General features: G+C 43.2%; 1 protein-coding gene across 2 annotated transcripts in view; it reads left to right on the forward strand.

The window, feature by feature from the left end:
- Positions 1–19,059, forward strand: part of EXOC4 (exocyst complex component 4) — a 432,390-nt gene that overhangs the window by 58,135 nt on the left and 355,196 nt on the right. For both annotated transcript variants that reach the window (XM_073002480.2, XM_073002481.2), the window contains exons 5-7: positions 145–254; positions 5,508–5,751; positions 18,024–18,201. In XM_073002480.2, coding sequence (XP_072858581.1) covers positions 145–254; positions 5,508–5,751; positions 18,024–18,201 — 532 coding nt within the window. The remainder of the gene's footprint in view (positions 1–144; positions 255–5,507; positions 5,752–18,023; positions 18,202–19,059) is intronic.

Consider the following 19,059-nt stretch of genomic DNA (forward strand, 5'->3'; position numbering starts at 1 on the left):
GGTGGGAGCATCCATCGGTGAAGTTTCTATTTTGAAGTGTCTATAAGAAGCAGCTGTTGTTTGTGCCTCCACTTCGCAATTGTGCCTGCAGGAGCGCTTGCTTTGAAATGGGGTCTGATTCTGTTCCCTTTCTTTTCAATACAGTTCACTTGGGAAGGAGGCTTCTCCCGGATCTCTTCTTGATGTCACTAACTTGCCGACGCCTCGCAAGTTCCTCGATTCCTCCCAGTTCGGTACCCCAGGAAGTGCCAGTGGTGAGTGGGTAAAAACAATAACCGTATACAGTATTTCCATATATCCTCTTTTATTATATTTGTGTGTAGCTATGTTCCTCTCGATAAATTCACTTTTGAAGATGGCTTTGAGAGAAAGGGGGTAATTTCAGACCCAGAGGTGACATTAGCTAGAGTAAAGCAGACTAAGGCCAGACAGATATTGAGTCATCTCTCTTAATCTAAAGGGCTTTGCTGAAGTTCAGTTATTTTTTCCAAGTTTTACAGTTAGTGCAGGCTTAGCAGAGAGTCCAACTCAGAAGCAACAATGTTGGTGAATGGCTTTTTATGTATGTATGTATGTATGTATGTATGTATGTATGTATGTATGTATGTATGTATGTATGTATGTATGTATGTATGTATGTATGTATGTATGTATGTATGTATGTATGTATGTATGTATGTATGTATGTATGTATGTATGTATGTATGTACTGTGTTTTTCCGTGTATAAAATGACACTTTTTCCTAAAATAATTAGGGGAAAAATTGAGGAACGTTTTATACACAGAAGGAGGCAGAGGCAAAGAAGCGCTCGTACGTTCTCGGGTACCTATTGCTGCTGCCACCGCCCGATTGCCTCCTCCAGAGCTCATGTCACTGCCTCATCCCCTCCGAGGGCGGAGGCAGCAGCAGGAGGAGGCGAAGGAGCACTCACATGAGCTTGGGGACCTCTTGCTGCTGCCCGTTGGCTGCTGCCGCCGCGTCGCTTCTTCCAGCGCTCCCTTCGGGCAGGGGACAAGGCGGCGATGACATGAGCTGGAAGTGAGTCCCGGTGGTCGCAATGGAGGAGGCAATCGGGCAGTGGTGGCAGCAGCAGCAGGAGATGGAGGTGGAGGAGCAGTTGCCCATTAACTGCTCCTCCAGCTCCGGCAAGGGTCAAAATTAAGGGGCAATCTTATACGTTGGGGGGGTATACACAGAAAAATATGCTGTCTGTCTGTCTGTCTGTGCATGTATGCAGGTATGTATGTAATTTCTTTTTTCACATTGCCTGTGTTTCCTAGGACTAATGGAAATACTAATACAACAGTAGATGAAGGACATACTGGATAGAAAATTGGCAGGTACAAATAGGCGTTTAATCTGTTGTATACCTGCCATTTCAGCAGTGTTTCAGACAGGAAATGAGGGTTTGGGTGTCACATGGTATGTTGACTGCCTGCAAAACGGATAGGTTTGTTCTCCTTGCAGTCCAGGAACTCTCAAGAGTCTCCTCCAGCAGCACAACTCAAAAGCATCTATTCTTCGGCGGTCAGCCTTCTTTATGATACACAGGCGTACTCTACTGCTTGTTCCCTGCAATATTTTATTGATGCTCCCAGAAACGGCAGAGACTGCCATAAGGGCTATGAAGCTCCAGTGTTGTCTTTCTGCTTCTCGTCCCATTGGCATTGGGGAGTGCATGCCATGTCCTGTAAGACTTTTGAATATGCCTCTTTGGAGATGATAGAAACCCAGGTGCCAAAGGGACACAGGATTTTTTTTCCTTTGTCTGAAATTGCATTCCTGTTAAAGAACCATCCATGCAATGGAGCTTCTATTATGTCAACCGCTTTATGGAATCAACAGTGTTAGGAATTTAAAAAAAATAGAGTATAAATCTCTGTCTGGCATAAAACTTTCAATTAACATAGAGATTCACACTTCACTTTCTGTAGTTTGACTCCTTGTTACGTGTAAACGTATGTGTTAGAAGTCTCCCTCCCCAATGTATTTTTATTTATAGAACTGTGTTATTTAGGAGGAATATATAAGGCAGTGAGGCAATAGCAAGCAGAGGAAAATGAGCAAATTTCACTGTTTTTTACATGGTTCAAATTTGCATAATACAGGTTACTGAATTAAAATTTTCTGAGTAAAATATGGTATTCTCTGAGTGTGCTTAGTGACGCAAAGATATTCCCTTGAACAAATGGGAGTGTAATTTGTTAGGTTGCTTGACTTGGTTTTCATTCCTCTCACTTCAGAGGCAGTATAAGTATCTCTCCTTTATACTTAGTGACCAACAAAGTGGCTTCTTCAGGAGAGGAATGGTAAGCTTTCTGTGTGCCATCCTCCCTTTCTTCTAGCCAGTGAAAACAATGATACTTTGGCCTAGGTCATGTCAGTCCTGGTATGATTTCTCCTTGTATGTTAAATCAGACAATGCAATAAAGTCTCCTTGCTGCAGAGACAAGAATTTCTTTGTTAGATGTTGTGTCTTGTGTAAAATGTGCCAAGAGTCATAGAATTGGAGAGCTAGAAGGGACTCCAAGAGTAATGGACGCCAGTCCTCTGCAGTACAGAAACCCACAGCTAAAGCATCTTTGACAGATAGTCATCTACCCTCTCTTTAAAAACCTTCTGTGTAGGAGTACAGTACTTTCTACCCTCCAAGGTTGCGTTTTCCATTGTTGAACAGAGTTTGTTGTCAGGAAGTTATTTCTAATGTTTAGTCAACACCTCCTTTGTTGTAATTCATATCTGTTAGTCCAGGTCTTCCTCTGTGGAGCATGTTTTGTTCCTCTTCTGTATGACATACACTGTTAAAATATGTGGTCAGTGTTGCCTTCTTGTACGAAGTAGCAAATGAACCAAACTTCGGTGAGTAATTTCTGTCTTTTGGCATCTTGTGCTGTTTCTTTCTTTCTTTCTTTTTTTTAAGGATTGGAAATTCTCAACAAGTTGTGTTGACATGTTTATAAAACCTTCTCCTGACCTGAATCAAAACATCAGCAAGACTTCTTCACATCCTCCATAAAGGAGTTTTTATTCCCTACAATTAACTTACTTCCTCACACATAACAGGATTCCCTTAGAGATAGGTGTCTTAGCAACAGACATGCAAAATAATCCTTATTTATCTTTTAGTGACTAATGACAAAACAACACCCACTAAATACAATACATCGTAGGTGATGAAAATCATGTGCTGTGATAAGATTATACAGTGTTCACCACTTGGGGGTGATAAACATAGCATCTGTTTTGAGCCCCAGTTTGCTCCTACTTTGAAAGAGGAACTTTGTGTTACTTTATCTTGTTGCAGTTTTTGAAAAGTTAGAGTCTTCGTGGTGTACCCTAATGGCTTTCTTATCTGGTCCCCAGAATCAAATATTTGGCTTCCACTGACCATAATATACACAGAAACCTGCAAGACATGTTATGATTTCATGAGCTATGCATGTATAGCAAGCATGTGGAGACCCGTGACAGCCAAGTATATAAGAACAGCTAAGAACACCAATTTGAATGGCAATTGATTTGAGCATTCTGCTTTGCCAAGATCATACAGTCCAACCCTCAAGAAGGCTATAATGGCAACAGCTCACTCTTCTTCTTCTTGTCTCCCCAACTCCTACTTCCCAGCTCCTTATATTCAAAGGAATGGTGTCTATTCCATTTAGCCATCATGGCTGAGAACCATTGATAGATCTTGTCCTCCATGAAACCTAATAATTCTCTTATAAAGCTCTCAAGTGAATTTTTATGCATGAAGGATGTGCTTTTGGCAGTCCTGATATTCCTTCCAGTAGATCTTGTTGGAGGATAAGGTTGCCAGTAGTTCTTGTTTAAAATAGCTATATAGTTGTTGTTCAGTTGTTAAGTTGTGTCCAACTCTTCTTGACCCCATGGACCAGAGCACGCCAGGCCCTCCTGTCTTCCACTGCCTCCCGGAGTTGGGTCAGATTCATGTTGGTCGCTTCGATGACAAGCTATATAGTACTTCAAGTAGAAGTAGCTGTCTACTTGTGGAATACAAGCAAATGTTCTCATTTCCTGTTTACAGGTCTTCCAGAAGCACCTGCTTGACCACTGTGGGATCAGGGTCATGGACTATATAGACTCCTGGTGTGATCTTATTTAAGTTTTGTCAACCGAAATGTATACAGGAGGAGGAAATCCTGTTCATTTTTTCTGTGCTTTGTATCTTTTTAAAAATGGTCTAAACGCTCCAGCTCTTTCTCCTGTGTTTGATCATTTTGTTCATCCTTTTCTGTACCTTTTCAAACTCTATAATACTCTTTCATGTGCTGAGGTGGCTGGACTTATACATAATATTTATATAAGGTGTGATGATAGTGGCTGTCCAATTTTCCATCTCTTTTCCAACTCACCCTCAAGTTCTCTTTTCTGATCTTTGGTGCCATGTCGAACCATCTCATTTTGCACATGCAATTAAAACTCTTGCCTTTCCTTGTCTGTTTGGAATGTCTATTCTAATGTAAGGTGACTGAAACATTTCAAAAATTTCATCTGCGTCATTGAGTACAGCACCATTTGCAGGTTGAAAGGGGAACGAAATCATTGGGAAGCTTTGAAGTGACCCTTTCTTTTCTTTTCTTTTTTTTCTTTTTATTAGTGGCCTGGGTAGAACCTCAGCTGTGAAAATTATGTCACTTTCCAAGCAGACCAGTGGGGCTTTGTGAAGCTCTAAAAAGATCCAGTAGAAGCAGGGAAATTATTCCCAGAATAATTTATTCTGGGAAAGAATAAATTATGCAGAGTACAACATAAAATTTTATATCTGCACGTAAAAAGCAGACAGTGAAATACAGTCTGATAAATAGAAGCAAGATTTGATCGCTCACAGGACCATAAAAAGACAAGCACCAGGAGGATGTTCATCAGCTGATACGTTCTTGAGTTGATGAGGGCCAAGGGGATGGGGCTTGGATTTAGTTCACGTTGCTATGCCTCTGAATTAAGTGCAGCATTTTACAGTTTAGTCTGCCATTGTGTTAGGAAGTCTGTTGGGATGGGAAAGGATTTACAGAAATTGTTAGTTAATCAGAAGGTGATGAATTTTCCAGGTCAATATTATTGATTGCTGCGGTGTTTAAATTCAGTGTAAACACCTTTATGCTCAGGTTTTGTTCAGTCTGTGCCAGAAAATTGTGAGGTCTGTGATTTGTGTACTGGGCCAGCTTGTTGTTGAAGCAGGAATATGCAAACGGTCTGCAAGATTTATCTAAATTCTATAGTGCTGTGAAGTCTTTAATATGCTCTAAATAATTATGTGGTAGTGGGATTTGGACAGGTGATTTGGGTACTGGAGGAAAAGAAGGAATAGAATGTTTGATGGTAAGAAACTGGGAGTGAAGAAGTTTGTGGTCTTTGCTTTCCACTCAGTAATAATGTTTTCAGTTTTCTCCCTCCCTCCCTTTCTCTTTCTCTCTTTCTGTCTAAACACGCATTTTAGTGATGTTAGTGGTTCTTTTCTCTCTCCTTTAAAAAAAAATATTCTAGGGAAAGATGTCAGCTTAATGGAAATCAAGGAGGATTTGGAACTGGATCCTGAAGAGAACAGCTCCATCTTCATGGGCATCCTCATCAAAGGCCTGGCCAAGCTGAAGAAGATTCCTGAGACAGTGAAGGCCATCCAGGATCGTCTGGAGCAGGAACTGAAGCAGATCGTTAAGAGGTCCACCACTCAGGTGGCCGACAGTGGCTACCAGAAAGGAGAGAACATAGTCCAAGAAAACCAGCCTAGGTAGGAGCATTGTGTTAAGTAAAGCCTTGAAATAAATTGTGTTCATAACAGAAATATGAACTTTTGGGCTGCCATGATTTTTCAAAGATTTCCCTTTGTAATATATTTATCCATACAATAGTTTTGCACATCTGATCCTGTTTTAATCTTGTCTGCCGTGAACTGTACATGCTTGCTGTTCCTGCAGAACTAACTGGTAATACTTTAGAGAGCCCTTTCTATTGCTCTTTTAAAATTCCATTACTTTGCTCAATGTTTCTAGGCCAAGGTTAGCCTGAAATGCCAGACCTCATAGATGGGGAGCAGGTGTGAAGAACGCCTCTTGGTCTTAGAGCTGGCATATGGATTGGATCTTTAACTTAGTGTCAGTTCATTTTAGCAAAGAATGCCATGGACCTTAGAAAGAAACATGTATCTAACACTCAAGATTGCATGAGAAATATTTGGGGAAGATGTAGTAACATAAATTGTATTTATTTATTTATTTATTTATTTATTTTATTTATATCCCGCCTATCTAGTCGCGAGGACTACTCTAGGCGGCTTACAACAACGTTAAAATACAATAAGAATAAACAACCAATACAAAAACAGGTAAAAGAAAAAAGACGATAAAGAGATAAGAGAATCAAAAAGTAGTTTTATGAGAAGGCCTGCCGAAACATCCAGGTCTTTAATAGATTCTTGAAAGTGCCCAGCGAGGGAGCTCCGCGAATGTCAGGAGGTAAGTTATTCCACAGGCGAGGAGCCACCGCCGAGAAGGCCCTATTTCTTGTTTTCTCTTTCCGGGCCTCCCTCGGGGTTAGGCTCCTCAGCCTCACCTCCTGGCTCGCCCGTGTGATCCGGGTAGAACTTGGTGGGAGTAGGCGTTCCGCCAGGTATCGAGGCCCTAAACCGTTTAGGGCTTTATACGTAAGCATTAGCACTTTGAAGTCGATGCGGAACCTGATGGGCAGCCAATGCAATGCGGCCAGAGTGGGCGAAATATGTTGGAATTTTTTCACTCCACTAAGTAATCTGGCCGCCGCATTCTGCACCACCTGTAATTTCCGCAGCAGCCTCAAAGGAAGCCCCACGTAGAGCGCATTACAGTGGTCTAATCTTGAGATTACGAGCGCGTGTACTAAGGTGGTGAGCGCCCCCACTTCCAGGTAGGGCCGCAGCTGGGCTATCCGCCTAAGGTGAAAAAAGGCGGTGCGGACCACCGATGCCACCTGTGACTCCATGGAGAGCACCGGGTCCAGATGGATCCCCAAGCTGCGTACCCCATCCCTAGCAGGGAGAGTCACCCCCCCAAAAGAGAGGGAGTTACCCAAATCCCCGACTGTGGGGGGGCCCACCCTCAGCACTTCCGTCTTGTCCGGGTTCAGCCTGAGCCCGTTCTCCTGCATCCATTCCAGTATAGTCCCCAGGCAGCGCTGGAGGCACAGGACGGCTTCTCCTGCGGTTGGCAAAAAGGAGATGTAGAGCTGCGTGTCGTCCGCATACTGGTGGCACGAAGCTCCACACCCCCTGATGACCCCACCCAGCGGCCTCATATATATGTTAAATAGCATTGGGGAGATAATCGACCCCTGTGGAACCCCACAATTGAGGCTCCACGGGGCCGAGACCCTCTCCCCAAGCTGGACTCTCTGGGGACGGTCCTCCAAGAAGGAACGGAGCCAGGACAATGCCAGGCCACCTATTCCCAACTCGGAGAGCCTCCCCAGGAGGATACCGTGGTCAATGGTATCAAAGGCCGCTGAGATGTCGAGGAGGACCAACAGGGACACTTTACCCCTGTCGGCCTCCCTCAGTAGGTCATCACACAGGGCGACCAAAGCCGTTTCTGTGCCGTGGCGCGGCCTGAAGCCCGACTGGAATGGATCCAGGGCATCTGTTTCTTCCAAGAGCGCCTGAAGCTGGTCGGCCACCACCCTCTCGACTACCTTGCTAAGGAAGGAAACATTGGCGACGGGCCTGTAGTTGCCAATTTCGTCCGCCGCCAAACTAGGTTTCTTCCTAATGGGCCTAATGAGTGTGTCCTTCAGGGCAGATGGAAATCTGCCCTCAAGGAGAGACCCATTTATAATAGCCGTGGCCCACTCCGTTGTTAACGGCCTGGCCGCTTTGATTAGCCAGGCCGGGCAAGGGTCCAAAGAGGAGGTGGTGGCACGACAGCGATCAAGCGCCCTGGAGACAGTATCAGGCGTAACAGGCTGAAAGGTGTCCAAAATCACCGGGCAAGACGGAGCGCTGGACATCTCAGCTCGACTCACTGTACTCAAAAAAGGAGAGAGGTCCCGGCGGATGGCCTCCACTTTTGATTTAAAAAATGCTGCAAATTGGTCCGGCGAAAAACTAGGGGGAGGCCCATCACCCGGACCAACTCCGGAAAGGTCGCATACTATACGGAATAACTCCGCCTGCTGGTTGGACGCCTCGCTTATCCGGTTAGCGAGGTATGATCTACTAGCAGCCTTTACCTTAGCAAGATAAAGGTTAGTAGCGACCCTGACAGCTATCCTATTGAAATCCGTCGGGGCCCTTCTCCACCTGCGCTCTAGCCGTCTCCTGACCCGCTTCCTCGCCCGGAGGTCCCGGTTAAACCAGGGTGCCGGGCGGTCTCTGCGCCGGAGAGGGCGTTTAGGTGCGATCATGTCAGCAGCCCTAGTCGCGGCAGCAAACCAGCCATCCACCAGAGCCTCGACAGGAGCGCCAGCCAGGTCAGCCGTAACACCTCTCATGGCATCCTGGAATCCAACAGGATCCAGTAGCCTTCGAGGGCGGACCATAACAATAGATCCCTGCTCCCTGCAGGGGGGGAGAGCCATTTTAATGGTACACTTTATTAGGTGGTGATCCGACCATGACAAGGGTACCGACTCAAGGTCAGTCACCATCGGACCACTCTCGCTCCCATTGGTAGAAAAAACCAGGTCAAGTGTATGACCCCCCACGTGAGTGGGGCCGTTGACATGTTGGGACATGTTCACATGTTGGGACATGTATATTATTAAAAGCAAATTCCTGGAATTTCATTTTGCTTTTCAACTCACATATTCACTACATTTGCCTTTAGGAGTATCTGTGTTAGAATCAAAATAAAATTTATCATAACGTGATATGTACCTTGGCAGTACTTCTGCATTTACCCCTTTCTTGGAAATGACATGCAAATCATGGTCCTTATGTGCTAAAACAGTTGGAATGTTCTGCAGCATTATACGTGTGTTTAATTTGTGACAGCCCTTCAGCACCCACAGTTTCTCCTTTTCCCATTCAAGAACAGGTGATGGCTAGGTTGCTAGACTCAGCTGACGGTCTGAGTTAACTGGCAGCCTGAAGCTCTTGACACTGAAATGTGTGCTGTCTCATTTAATTTCAAGGGATGCCTTCTTCAGGTGGCAAGGATGGTGCTTTGGGGGGCTTCTCCTATTGTCTCTCTTGCTTATTGTCAAAGAACATATTAATGCGGAGAGTAGTTCTCAGACGTTCCCTGTTTGAGCCTTACCAAGTGGGGTGAAAGACTTGTTGGGTCTCCTCAGTGTGGACATCCTGCGTATTTTTCATCCTGCTCTTCAGCTGAAGTGAGGTATAGACAGTAAAGCCCTACAGGCTTATTCACTCCAGAAGAGACAATGTGGAATGGGAACAAATGTTGGGGAGGGGAGGGAAATCAAACCTGGTCACGTTCTTAAAGGTTAATAAAGTCCTGAAAAGGGCCGGCTGGGATGGAAGCAGGGAGAAGAGGGTTCGCCAGCTGTACCATGGGAGATGCTTGTCAGCTGCCTTAGTTTGGCAGCCTTCAGCAGCACAAATGGGAGATGGGCTGAGCCGTAATGAGCGGCCCTAAGGACTCTAGGAGAGCCGTGCTGGCTTAGTCAAGTGCAGGATCCCGCTTCGCACCGTGGGGACAACTAGATGCACTTGCAGTAAAGGTTCAAATATACCTTTTGCTTTAAGGTGAAGTTTTTTTTCTCCCCAGGAAGGTCTCTGCATTATTGTGAATAAAGCCCATAATGAGAAGGCTGACAACAACAACAACAACACAGTCTGCACCATTTGTAGAGTGCGTTGATCCATGATATAACAAATTACTCTCCTCTTTATATGTTGTGTATGATAGTTAAGGAAAAGTAGTTAGGACACGGTCATAGACAAATGACGTATTGAAACTTAATCTGACTCTTTTAGCTGACCTTCAGGAAGAGTATGTAGGGAAGTTAGGAGTCAAGAAGGAGCTGAGTTAGATGTAGGAAGTGGGAAAGTGGAATTCCACTCTTAAAATGGATGGAATCCCAGGAGATCTGTTCCTCCTGGAAAGAGTTCTAGGAAACTTGCAAGGTTAGATGAAACCTATAGGAAAGACTTATGAGGTAGGAGATCCCTAGGGGAAGAATCATAGCATCCAACAGATGCCAAACAATTACTCTTGGAATCAAAAGTCAGTTGAGTTAACACAAAGGATTCCATCCCACCCACCCCCACCCCTGTGGAGGAGACTTGAATTCAGCATGTTAACATTACACATTCAGTAAGTGGGAACTTGAGCCTGGTGAATTTCTGACAACACCGCATAAATTGTTAACAAGACTTTTGGGGGGCGTATGGACCTGGTGGCGTATGCCCTTAAAACTTGATAAAGTTTGAGGTTCCGCTTATCCGCAAGCCAGCATCCTACGTCATGGGTCTTTTTTCAGTCTGTGAGCACTTTTTGTATGTCTGGCTTTTTGCTACTGTACTTGAAACATAAAATTATTATTGCTACCCAGTAAAATGGCTAATAAAAAATGACAGACCCAGAGGGGTCTTATCACCATGTTGAGTTAAAACCCAGGCAGCTTGTTAGCAGTTGGGATCCTGCTGTGTCAGCAGGGTAAGCCGTCCTCGTACCCTTTTGATACCGCAGCATCCTGTCTGGAAGGCCTCCAAAGAACAACCGTTTTGTCAAGAAAACAGCCTGCCATAAAGGCAATGTATCTTGGAGATGGTAAGAAGGATGCCATTTCCGTCAGGAACGGAATGATTCCTCTATGGAGACTGGCCAGAAAAATGTCTTCTGGCCGATGCTGCTGGCAGTGCAGGAACCATTCACGAGCCTGGTCTTACAAGGGGAAGTGGCAGTGTTATGGTGCATCCCACCCTCTTCCTGCCAGTGTAGCCATGGCATTTGAATACCAAGTTTCAAACGCTGTTCCTGGCAGTCCTGGCCGACAGCTGCGAAACACCTCCTCTCTCCTTTTTCTCTCTGCTCCCTCAATAAATGGAGCATGAGCTCACTTCTCTTTCTGGCATGACATGTCCTTTGCAATTAGCAGTTCTAACAACAAGAATTTCTGCCATGTTGTAGAGTGAGGTGGAAAATATTAAGTCTGCAGGAGCGTTTTTGCAGCCTCTGAGCCCCTCAGTGGAAAAAAAATTTAATAGATGTGGTTTGAAATCCAATTGTGTCCTATTCATTCTTTGCGACATTTCTTCTAGTCCCTTTGAGAGCAGCTGTTGCTTCGCTTTCTAAAATTCCTAAGTGTTCTGACATCCTTGCAGCTCTGCTTTGCTTACTATTCTTTCTAAATTCTCTTTGCTTGGTATTCTGTGCTTTTTTCGTTATTTAATACCTTTTAAAACTTATTCATGTATCCTCACCAAATAAGCTCAGGAAGATGGTGGAACCGAGAAAAGGAGAGCTTAAAAGCCAAGAAAGCTCATATGGGGTGATGTCCTTCAGATTGCATGGACCCAAGCCATATAGGGCTTTATAGGTAATAACCAGCATTTTGAATAGGGCCCTGAAAGTGGCTGGCAGCCAATGAAGCTGTTGTAATAAGGGAATTACATGCATTCTATAAATCAGTGCCAGATAGCAGTCTGGCTGAAGCGTTTTGGACCAGCAGAATTTTCTGAACAGTCTCCAAAGGCAGCCCCATGTAGAGCATGCTGCAGTCATCCAAACAGGATGTAACAGAGGCATTTGTCACCATAACCAGATTGGACATCTCAAGGAATGGTTGCAGCTTTAACTGTGCAGATCCACCCCTGACAACCTCTGAGACCTGACTATCCAAGTTCAGGGTTGAGTCCAGGAACACACCCAAGCTGTAGACCTGAATTTTCAGGGGGGACTGTAACCTCATCCAGTACAGGCTGATTCCTTATCCCCTGATTTGCCTTGTGACAGAACAGGAACAACTCTGTCTTGTCTGGATTAAGCTTCAGTTTGTTAGCCCTCATCCGTCCAGGGAAGGGATGGTCGCTCTTGAATTGGCCTTCTCAGCCACACTAGACATTCAGAGCATGGTACCACAGCCTACAAAATCCATCCATTACTAACAGCAGACACTGGTCTGAGCACAGAAAAAGCTTCCTTGGAGTCATATGGAAAGAAGAGATAAAGTTGAGTGTCATCAGCATGCTAATGGCACTGAACGCCAAAACCGGATAATCTCCCCCGGGGGTTTCGTGTAGATGTTGAATAACATGGGGAACAGGACTGAACTCTGAGGGACACTACAGATCAGTGGCCAGGGTGTAAAAAAGGATTCCCCCTTCACCACCTTAGAGTTCTCCCCTCCAGGAAGAATCGGGAATTGGAACCACTGTAAAACAGTGCTTCCAAGACCCATCCCAGAAAGTTACCCAGAAAGAAACCATGGTTGAAGATATTGAAAGCCACCAAGAGGTCTAGCAGAACCAACAGGGACACTCTCCCCCTGTCTGGTTCCCGGCAGAGGTCATCCACTAAGGCAAACTGAGCTGTTCCTGTTCCATAACGAGGGTTGAAGCCAGACTTAAATATACAGTATAGGGAGAATATTTTACAATATACAAGGGGGGAGCCTTCGGCCCTTGTCCTGCTTCCTTGTATATTGTATATACTGTTCGCTACTATCTGCAGGTGCCGGCATTTGCGGTGGATCATGGAGCAAATACAAGGTCCCACTATTTTGGCTTTAGTATTAAGCTGAAGGTTTATTTTTTCTGAATTAAAAATATTGCACAGTGGGTGAATGATTTGTCGTTGGATTGCATGATCACCCAGGAGTCAAAGGGAGAAAATACTGAACATAAAAAGCCAAAATGAAAATAGAAAAGATACAGGAACAATAAAAATATAATAAATCACTACAACTGTATGAAAACACATGAAAGCTTAAAAGCAATTTTTATTAGGCATAAGATCAATTTTGGCTTATTTAAAACTTATGGTCTTCTTGGCTCGTTTTTACTGTTCTTGAGGGAAAGATTGCATAGTTTGAAGACGGCTGATGAGTTCACTAAGGCCTCTGGGGCAGCTGATTAGATTCAGAGGCATGTGCAGAAGGGTCCGGAAATGTTCTTTCTGCCCAGGTAATGCCAGTCCCTACAGCCCGAACAGGCAGTGTTGTTCCGGGCATGTGTAGACTGAAACAGCTGGTGATATCTACTAATTTTTCAAGGATGGATTTCATCTTTATTCCCACAATTTCCTGAATGCATGATTAGCTGCCTAAATAGCAAAATTAGATTAATTGCTGAAAACCAGTTGTGAGTAGAGTCATCCCGTTTAAATCAAGGGAACTTACAGTGGGGTCTCTACTTAAGAACTTAATCCGTATTGGAAGGTGGTTCTCAAGTTGAAAAGTTCTTATGTTGAATCTGCATTTCCCATAGGAATGCATTGAAAACCATTTAATCCGTATCTGCTCTTTTCCATCCATAGAAACTACAGTGGAACCTCTACTTAAGAACTTAATTCATTTTGGAATGGTGTTCTTAAGTTGAAATGTTCTTAAATTGAAGCAAAATTTCCCATAGGAATGGACTGAAAACCAATTAATCCGTTCTGGCTGTTTTTTTGTTATGTAGAGGTGCGTTCGTACATTGAAGCATTAGTTCCCATAGGAACTAATGCAAAGCTGGTTAATACGTACTCTACCACTAGGGGGAGAAATTTTTTTAACCTAAGATGACCTAAGGTTAAAAAAAGAGCAGGAAAGGTTTTTTTTTTCCTGTTCTTATCTTGGATTTCTGTTCTCAAGTAGAAGCAAAATTTAGCAAATGGAGCTGTTCTTAAGTTGGATTGTTCTTAAGTAGGGACGTTCTTAAGTAGAGACCCCACTGTACTGAGGAGTTGTCTCACCAGATTCCTCTGATTCAATAGGCCTACTCTATTTTCAATCTACTCTGTTTGCAATTTCAGCCAGAATCTGGCTGTCCGGCATGCTTGTTGATGTCAACATTGTTCCCCCCACTGCCTTTTTAACAAAGCGATCAGTGCTAGAGTTTGGCAATGTTCTGTTTTCTAAGTTATGGTGTATTTCCTATGTGGCAAGTTGTTACCTGACCACAAATGTTTACAGGTTTTGCCGTGGTACATTAATTACAATAATTGAGCTGTTAAAAGGGCATAGGGACAGCTAATTGGAAAGACATTTTGATGAGGGTAAAGTAATAACCACCCGACGTGTGATAGTGAAATCTTAATAATTGGTAAAGTTGAAGAGCTTTGGGTTTTCAAGTCTTTGGTCTTGCATGTGTGGTTTTAAATCCTTTCCCCAAATATTGAAAAGATACCCTTCTTCAGTTGCATTGTAACGGCATAATGTATTTTAAAATTTTGACACTTGGAGTAAGTCTGATTATTTGTCGGACTACCTCTTCTCACCTACAAATGTATTTGAGGTTGTAGCATTCTACAGATGGAATGGAACAACAACACATTCTGTGTCCATGATTGTAGAAGCTTGAAAAAGATGGGGAGTGTTCTGATGCCTTTTCCTAAAAGATCAGTGGAAATGTGGATGAAAATCAGAATTTCATGATTGATTTTAGTGTATTGGATTATTTGTCCAACTGTATCCATTTTGTTCATGTAACATGATTTCAGCCCCTAATGTTGCTTCGTGGTGATAAAAGAAAAGTCATACAGGCTTTAGAACAATGCTGTATGAGCCGTTCTCTGTCTTAGAATGACTGGAATTACTTCGTAATGCAGGGTTGTTAAAATACAATGTTAGCTACCCTTTGCTCCATGAAAACATTTTCTAATAATAATATAGAAGAATGATCTGTCTCAGCAAAGTACAGGTAGAATTTTGAAATCCTCTTGTCTGCTCCATTTTTCCTCTATTCTGCAGCATATTTGTTCCTTTTTATTATTTGTATACAGGTACAGGCTTTAGCTTCTGTCTTTTAATGGTGTAAGCTGCCTTGGGTCCTTTTTAAGAAGGACATTGGGGTAAAAAGATTAAAAATAAAAATAAAATAAAATGTAGAGGAAACAGAACTGTGTTTAGAAATATACATACCTGCAACGTTCCTCATGTGCACATGCAGAGTTCCATTGGCTCCACACAGTGGCAGGTGGTGTTGACCTTCTGGGTTCTGACGTCCCCCATGTGTACATACAGGGCGAGGCTCCTGCACAGCAGCCCTGAAAATTAGAGGAAGCGTTGCATACCTATGAAAGAGAGGTGAAGTTTATTTCAGTATGTGCAAGTGTTCAGTTCTCTCAAGTCTAAGGAAATAAAAAGGAAAAACTGATGATGATTTAGACAGGTCATTGAATAGACAAAGGGGCTTAAGATGCTATAGTTTTCAAAGGGACTTATTTATATAATTTACAGTTTGTTTACATGATGTGGATTTCACGTGGCTGAAACTGTTTGTTAATCGCTTCACAAGATTTTATTATTTTCATGGTAACATTCAACTAACATTGTGATACTTCTGAATGCTGAAATCTGTTTCTTTGAAGGCAGAGCACAGTGTACTGTTCTGTTCTCCAAAAGAGGAAATTTTTGCAACTTATGAGCTCTGCCTGGCATCAGCCATAATTTTCATTTTCAGCAGAATACTTTATGGAAGAATACCACAGCTGAAAAAGGTATTCTTACAAAAATGTAACAAAACATCACTCATTTTCTTCATTATGTCATGGAGGGCAGACTCACCAAAAGTGCAACCTTGATGTGCGGTACTCAACTTGCCTCTGGTAAATAGGCGTTGCAGGGTTTTCTGTCATATCATTTGTTTCCTGATAGTTTTGACAGTGTGGACAGAAGACTGTTTTCATGTTAGGGTAGTTTCTCTTGTCAGCCCTTCCAATTTTCTCAGCTAGCAGCACCTAAGCTATTAATTTCATTTTTGTTTTTGTTTTATTATTCATGACCTAACTTTCTCCCAGTGAGGAGAAAGAAAAGGATAGGGTTTACCCAGGTGCTCACCAAACAGAGCTTCAGATGGCTGCAATATGTACCGCAGTGCAAGATCTGAAAACATGTTTAGATATCTTGGTGGGTTTTCCTTAACATTGGATATAATTGGAATTATTGAGAGATGTATCTATGCATGCCTGGTGCATGCATGCACCAGAAAGAGCCATTTAAATGCTAGATTATTCATACCATATACTATGTTCTTAAAGTAAAAAAATAAGTTTAGATCAGAAATTTTTTTTTAAAAAAAGAACATTCTGTGTATGGCTTCCTCACTCCCTCAGACTTCTAGTTTTGGGAATGGGAGACATAAAACATTCTTATTCTTTTTGACTCAGATGGCTGTTTGTTATTTATGAATATAGACCCCCGATAAGGAGTCCTATAATCAATTTACTAAGATGTAAGACAGAAAAATGTATCAGAAACCCTCATGTATCTGCAGAGTGTGAAGGAGACAATGAAAACCATTAATAATTGTGCTCAACCCACAACTCACTCACTCCCCCTCCTTTTTATTCAAGTTTTTAAAATAACATGGTGTAAATAAATGGTTAACAAGAAAAATATGGGGGGGGGGTAATATTTAGGATATTGTTGTTGTTTAGTCGTTAAGTCGTGTCCGACTCTTCGTGACCCCATGGACCAGAGCATGCCAGGCCCTCCTGCCTTCCACTGCTTCCCGGAGTTGGATCGAATTCCTTTTGGTCGCTTCGATGACACTGTCCAACCATCTCGTCCTCTGTTGTCCCCTTCTCCTCTTGCCTTCACACTTTCCCAACATCAAGGTCTTTTCCAGGGAGTCTTTTCTTCTCATGAGATGGCCAAAGTACTGGAGCCTCAGCTTCAGGATCTGTCCTTCCAGTGAGCACTCAGGGTTGATTTCCTTCAGAATGGATAGGTTTGTTTTCTTTGCAGTCCAGGGGACTCTCAAGAGTCTCCTCCAGCACCACAATTCAAATTTAGGATATTATTGGTGTGTTGAGTAAATTGACGTGGTGGCGCTGAGGGACATGGTGGCGCTGCGGGCTAAATCGCAGAAGCCTCTGTGCTGCAGGGTCAGAAGACCAGCAGTCGTAAGATCAAATCCATGTGACGGAGTGAGCTCCTGTTGCTTTTTCCCAGCTCCTCGTCAACCTAGCAGTTTGAAAGCATTTAAATGCGAGTAGATAAATAGGTACCACCTCGGTGGGAAGGTAAAACGGCGTTCCCTAGTCACGCTGGACACGTGACAACGAAAACTGTCTTTGGACAAGTGCTGGCTCTACAGCTTGAAAACGTGATGAGCACCGCCCCCTAGAGTCGGACACGACTGGACTAAGAATGTCGAGGGGAACCTTTACATTTTTTAAATTGAGTAAGATTTTTCAAAAGTCTGTATTAATGCAATATGCCAGGCTCCTTCCCTCTTCATGTTCAGGAAATGGATTTATTCAAAGCTCTACCTACTTTCCAACAACTGGATAAATAAATGTAATAATAAAAGGAAACCAGGTTTTGGAGAAGTCCATTGATAAAGCCATATCCACAAGTCTGTTGAGTCACCCATCGCACAACAACTGTTCTAGATCTTCATGTACCATCTTGAGAATCGTTCTCAACTCTTGCATGCAAGTCTTAAATGTTGGGAAAGTCAACATATATTGGCCAGAATCCTGCTGGGTTTTTGCAACCTAAAACCAAAATTACATAAATGATGAGCACAATCAGTCCAGCTATCTGTCACGCTCTTTGACATATTTATCTAGGTTATGTGTGCGGTTGTGGACCCGGTACTATTTTCTGACATGATATGGCCAGGCTGTGAATTCCTCTGCTTGGCCCACTCCTGGCTGTGCCAGAAAATCTCAAAAACCACTTGTCCAATTTGTCTTACATGTGGAGGATTTTGCACTAAGATTCTGGGTAGTATATTACAGTGGGTGGGTGGTTTTGCTGTGTGTTATTTGTGCCAGTGACCACACTGTTGCTTGGAGCTGGGATCATGACAGGCTGTTCTAATAACATGGATGTTTACTTGGTATCCCTGGAACATATAGAGCATTCAATAGTGGCAAATTCATTTCCCCCCCTTCATTTATTTTTTTCTTTTAGACTTCTCCTGGAACTTTTGGAACTGCTCTTTGACAAGTTTAACGCTGTTGCTGCTGCTCATGCCATTGTCTTGGGCCATCTTCAGCAGACTGTGGCTTCTCCTTCCAGTCAGTATGATGGTGATATCAAGTTATATGACATGGCAGATGTGTGGGTGAAGATTCAGGATGTCTTGCAGGTAAGGAGCTCTTGCAAGGGCTCAGACCTCCTTTAAGGCACTGAGTCTACTCAAGAACAAACCTTGGAAGTCTGGGATCTGATGTTCGTTTGAGCCGAGGGTTTTTAGCCTGTGCATATCTTAAGCAAGATTTCATTAGCTTAAGATGTTGAGCTTTCTGTATCAAAGGGATACAGAAATTATCGTAGTGATTCCCCACCCCCACCTCAAAACCTTAAAGAGTGCTTGTTCTCTGACATGATGTCGCCAGGCTGTAAATCTGCACGGGCCATTTCACAGCATTAGCTGCTTCTGTTAAATGACAAGGGAATTAACACTGTAGTGGTGTCACATGTCATTGGTGCATGTACCAGGAATGCTGTAAGAGCAAGCTACATAACCTGATTGACTATTTTAAGATTGTCTTCAGAAGCCCCTTGCTCAGAGTGTGGAGGTAGGCTCACCAAGCAAGATTCCTTCCCTTGTCATGCTTGGTGGCTGGCATATCCTTCGTACATTCCTTCTCAAGGCTCCGTCCCTTCAGAAAGAGAATGAAATGGGTGCTCTGTAATATGAATCAGTGCTCCTTTTGCATTGACTCCATTATGTTTCCTTCTTGCAACTTAGCTCCCTCATGGAAGTTTAGATTGAGCGGCTGAATACAAATAGCTTAAAGAAAAGAATGCTAAAGGTTGTTAGAATAAAAAGCATTTTTAGCTGTAAAACTGGGGATGTAAGATAATGGCTCGAATGCAGATAGCAGTCATACAATTATGACAGTTATGTGCGTTTATCTGTCTGTCTGTCTATCTATCTATTTCCACCCTCTCAACTCCCTCCCCCTAAAAAAAAACCAACAACAGAAAAATGATATTTGGG

The sequence above is a fragment of the Pogona vitticeps genome, chromosome 5, assembly GCF_051106095.1.
Source record: "Pogona vitticeps strain Pit_001003342236 chromosome 5, PviZW2.1, whole genome shotgun sequence".
Classification (NCBI taxonomy): domain Eukaryota; kingdom Metazoa; phylum Chordata; class Lepidosauria; order Squamata; family Agamidae; genus Pogona; species Pogona vitticeps.